The sequence below is a fragment of the Natrix helvetica genome (genome assembly GCF_964273705.1).
Source record: "Natrix helvetica genome assembly, chromosome: 1".
Lineage (NCBI taxonomy): Eukaryota > Metazoa > Chordata > Lepidosauria > Squamata > Natricidae > Natrix > Natrix helvetica.
Window position 1 is genome coordinate 366,873,039 of NC_138548.1, and position 5,023 is coordinate 366,878,061.

The 5,023-nt window shown below is 42.3% G+C and overlaps 1 protein-coding gene across 1 annotated transcript; it reads left to right on the forward strand.

The window, feature by feature from the left end:
* Positions 1-4,161, forward strand: LOC309392016 (zinc finger protein 202-like). The gene is made up of 5 exons (XM_081952907.1): positions 1-439; positions 702-816; positions 905-972; positions 1,613-1,742; positions 2,885-4,161. The coding sequence occupies exons 1-5, from the start codon at positions 125-127 to the stop codon at positions 3,853-3,855; spliced, it is 1,599 nt and encodes a 532-aa protein (XP_081809033.1). The 5' UTR covers positions 1-124; the 3' UTR covers positions 3,856-4,161.
* The last annotated feature ends 862 nt before the right edge of the window (positions 4,162-5,023 follow it).

Consider the following 5,023-nt stretch of genomic DNA (forward strand, 5'->3'; position numbering starts at 1 on the left):
GAGATTTGCATGGGAGGCATCGAGACCTGATGTGTGGGGACTCTTCCCAAGCGAAGAGAGGCCGTGGAGAAAGAGAGACACGTGCCCAGCAGTCCTCCGAGTTGAATCCCGGATTGCATGCATAATGGAAGAAGCCACCATGCGGTCAAACATTCAAGCCTGGAACTTCAGGAGCCTCCAATACCAGGAGGCTGAAGGTCCCCGAGGACTTTGCAGCAAACTCCACAGCTTATGTAGGCGATGGCTGAGACCAGAAAAGCACACCAAAGCCCAGATACTGGACCTGGTGGTTCTGGAGCAGCTCCTGGCTACCCTTCCCCCAGAGATGGAGAGCTGGGTGCGGGAGTGTGGAGCAGAGACCAGCTCCCAGGCGGTGGCCCTTGCAGAAGGCTTCCTCCTGAGCCAGGTGGAGGGGAAGAAAGAGCAGGTTGAGTTGCAGGTGAGACACTTTAGTCTAGGGAACTTAAAAGAGAATAAAGAATGTGTTTGAATTCTTCACCCCTCCTTCCCAAACGTTTCTGGCATTCATAAGAGGTGGAGATGTTCCCCCAATTCCTGTAGGACATTGTTCCATTGTTTTCTCACTCAACCTCACTGATGGATTCTGGGGGCCTTGAGTTTGACTTCCAAATATAGGAATCCACTTTATTTTATGTGAACTACATTAATTCTGCTTCTTTTTTTCTTCCTCCAATTTGAAGTGCTGCGCTGTGGAGATCAGATATCCTGCGGGAAAGAAGAATCCATCAAATGTCCCTCAGGAGCCATTTATCAGGAGGATCCCTTGGGATGATCCAAGTCGGGACAGCTCAGGAGGTAATTGAAGAATCTTGAGATTACCCATTGTCTTCTATAGAAAATCTCATATTTTGTTAATTATGCATTTTGAAATTATTCCTTACAGAGAAACAAGGAGTGACGTTTTCGGGTTTTTATGATGGAGCTCAAACAGTGGTTGAACTTCCAAATCAAGTAAGAAAGGGGGAAATTGTTAGTTTTGTATTCTCCCTTTCCTTCAGGAAGTAAAGCGGGTGTGCAGAGTGCTCTCTCCTTTTATTTCCCTTCCTTGTTTGGACAGGATTATTTTTGTGTTCCTGAAAGACATAGAAAGCATAATAGTAGGTTCAAGTTGCTCTCAATCAGCATAGCGTCCTCCGTAGAATATTACTGGGACATGATGGTTTGTCATTTCTACCCTCAGATTCTGATTAGGAAATGTTTTTTAAAGACCACTGGTTAACCTGTTCTGCTAGGTACCCCTATAACTATGAATTTACAAGAAGTAAAAGTGCTTGTCCACTAGGACTCCAAAATCCCTGTTGCACTTACTACTGTTGAGCTAGGTATCACCTGTTCTATGCCTGTGCATTTGTTTTTTCTTTCCTGAATGTAGAACCTTACATTTCTCGCTACTGAATTTCATTTTCTTAGATAGGGCCGAAGCTGTTGATCCTTCTTTATCTCGCGTTTATTTTCTGGAGTGTTGGTATTCCTGTCAATTTAGTCTTGGCTGCAAATGTGATGACTTCCCCTCTTTCCCCTTTTTTAAATCATTGACGAAGATGAACAGATCTTGCGAATCCTCCTGTTGTGTTCTTTTTTCCATGTTGAGGAGAGCCTTGTGTCCTTCGAGGAGGTGGCTGTGTATTTCTCTGAGGAGGAATGGTCTCAGCTGCATCCTGACCAAAAAGTACTCCATTCTGAAGTCATGATTGAAAATCATAGGAATGTGGTCTCTCTGGGTAAGAGTTTTCTAGTCCTCAATCAGAGAGTTCAAGAAGGCAGATTATAGTTAGTTTTTTATTTAAAAATCAACAATCAGATATTGTCTCCTGGGAGGGAGAAGGATCTGGCCTTCTCGTACTCCAAGGAAGGAAAGAGCTCAATTGCTTAGATGCTTTTTATATATATAAAAAATGAAGACTTCATGCAGTGTGACTCAGAGAATCCTCGGGTATAGGTAATAACCGAGTTACAACTGTTCACAGGGCCTATTTGAAGTTAGGACCTACATCCCCCACCCCAAGTACTTTAGACACAGCCCTGAAATTACGAATGTTGCAGCACTATGGCCATCATTCACACGTATAAATGACAGCAGAGGTGCCCCAACATTCACCCTACCTATTCCCTCACCCTACCCTGCTGAGACTAAACTTTTGTCAATGTCGCGAGCCATCAGTTCTTTTGCTTGCTTTGGTGCATTTGGAGAGATCAGGCCTAAAGTAGTGAGAGATCATGCGAGATCAGTAGCGTGAAATCTCGCACTACTGATCCTGCGTGATCTCACACTATATACTTTAGGCCTCTGCTAATTGAGACCTGCACTAGATCCAGGGCAATAGGGTTTGCAAACAGAGGAAAGACCTCTTTGGTTTCAAACACTTTTGCCCGGATCTCATGCAGTCCTCAGTTCGTAGAGAACACAGTCCTAAAGTACTAGCATGAGATATTGCACTACTGATCTTATGTGATCTCGCACTAAAGTAGTTTAGGGGTCTCTTCTCTGCGAACTGAGAAAAGCCCTTGAAAGCCGATGAGACTTTGGGCGGTGAAATATCCTTAACCCACCCCAATAAATCTTAGGTTTTCTCCTAATTCCTCTTTAGATGTTTCCCCTGATTATTCCTTAACTCAAAAGTGACTGCGTGAGATTTGAATATATATAGAGAGATAATTGTAAGGAAAGAGATATTTTCTAGATATTTTCAAAGCTTTCATAACTCATGAATATAGAAATCATGTCCATATCACAGCACTGTAGTCATGCAAAATATAACATAATGGAATTTCAGAAAAATTCAGAAGACAATTCATAGACTTTCTACAGTTTGATCTTTTTCTTTAACTTTCTTATCATTTTCATTTCTCTTTTCCTTTGAAGGTAATAACGGGCAGGAGAATCAAGATTCCTGTGAACTGTTCCAAGTGATCAGTGCTCAAGATGGAACGGATATTGAAGATGGAATTCAAATGGAATTAGAAAGCCATGAAAGAAACCAGCCAAACAATTGGAATCAGGAAAGCTCATCTTCCCCCGGTGCTCTGATGCATGACTTTCTTGCCCAACGAGAGAAAATGAGGAAAAAATATATCGGGAAAAGTGTGAAGCTAATTAAAGCTAAATTACATGTAAACGGACACTATTTAACCCAAAACAAAAGAGAAGATGCTATAAGAAAATACAATGGAGAAAATTATAATGGGACATTCATTCCTCCTGTTGGAAATAATTTCTGTACATCTCAAAAAGTGATTCACACAAAAGAATGCTTGGTGTGTGGAAAGACCTTTTCTCAAAATCGTAGTCTTATTTCCCATAATAGGATCCACACGGGGGAGAGGCCATATAAATGCATGGAGTGTGGAAAGACCTTTGTTCGAAATAGTCATCTTCTTCGCCATAAGACGATCCACACAGGGGAAAAGCCATATAAATGCATGGAATGTGGAAAGACCTTTGTTCGAAATAGTCATCTTCTTCGCCATAAGATGATCCACACAGGGGAAAAGCCATATAAATGCATGGAGTGTGGAAAGACCTTTCTTCAAAATAGTCATCTTCTTCGCCATAAGATGATCCACACAGGGGAAAAGCCATATAAATGCATGGAGTGTAAAAACACCTTTGCTGATAGGAGTCACCTTGTGATCCATCAAAGGATCCATACAGGGGAGAAGCCATATAAATGCTTAGAGTGTGGAAAGACCTTTGCTCAGACTGGTGGCCTTATTTTACATAAATGGGTCCACACACGGGAGAGGCCCTATAAATGCATGGAATGTGGAAAGAGCTTCAGTCGGAGCGATCGTCTCACTTCCCATAAAAGGATTCACACGGGACATGCCATATAAATTTGTGGAATGTGGAAAGGTTTTCTTCAAAAATTGATCATTGATGTTACATAAATGGATCCATAGAGTAGAAAAACCTTATAAAAGGATGGAGTTTGGAAAAACCTTTACTCAGTTCAGTCATCTTACTTCCCATACAAGGATCCACATGGGAAAAGATATAAAAATGTATGGAGTATGGAAACGGCTTCAGTCATAATAGTTCTCTTACATATCATAAAAGGATCTATACAAAGCAGAAACTATGAGTAATTGGAAAGAGCTTCAGGAAAAGTAATGACCCAATTTTTCATTAAAAATATTTGAGTGAGAATGCATAGACTTTATTGGTTAATTCTTTTGTATTTCTTGTATGTGTGTGATGATCTAGGGAAGGTTAAAAAAAGGTTCCCAAATCCTCACAAGTGGTATCCTGAGAGATGAAATGACTGAGGAAAACAAAAAGCATTTTTATTTATGAACCCCAGATTTTTGAAGGTACTATCATTTGAAGATGAGCAATGCTACTTGTAGATGTAGATTGATAATCTTTTTCTTAAATTTGTTTATTGCGGCTTACATTTAGGGGTTATGATTGGGCGTGGTGAACTGGGTGGGCATGGCCAGCTTGACACCACTCTCTGAGCATGGCTGATGGTGGGTGTGGCCGCCTGGGTGGGCGTGGCTAGTTTGACACCACTCCCCAAACTGCTGGTATGTCTTCTGTTTGCATTAGGTAGACCAGGCCGAAGCCACGCTGGCCCGATTTCTCCTCTTTACATTGGGTACACTGGGTGGAAGCAACACGGGCTGCCCTGGGATGGATGGATGGATGAATGGATGGATGAGAGAGAGAGAGAAATAGATGATAAGCATCTTAAAGGTGCCCTTTGCCAGGCTCTCCTTTGTGATGCTGCATAGGCTCAGCACACAAGATGCAAAGAAGTCTCCTTGGGCAGAAAAGATTCAAAGAAATGAAGTCTGAGGTAAATTTACCTCAGATGATGTTGGGGAAACCAGGGCCGGATTGGCTTCCCTTCAGCGGGAGAGAAAGGGGGATTCCTGTAAAGGAAGGAGCAGGGAAACCTTTCGGAGTGGGGGGGGGGAGAAACCGCCTCCAACCAAAGCCCTCCCCCCTCCCCAATTCCTTTGGGGAAGCCCAGTTTATTTTCTTCTTTCCGAGTCTTTC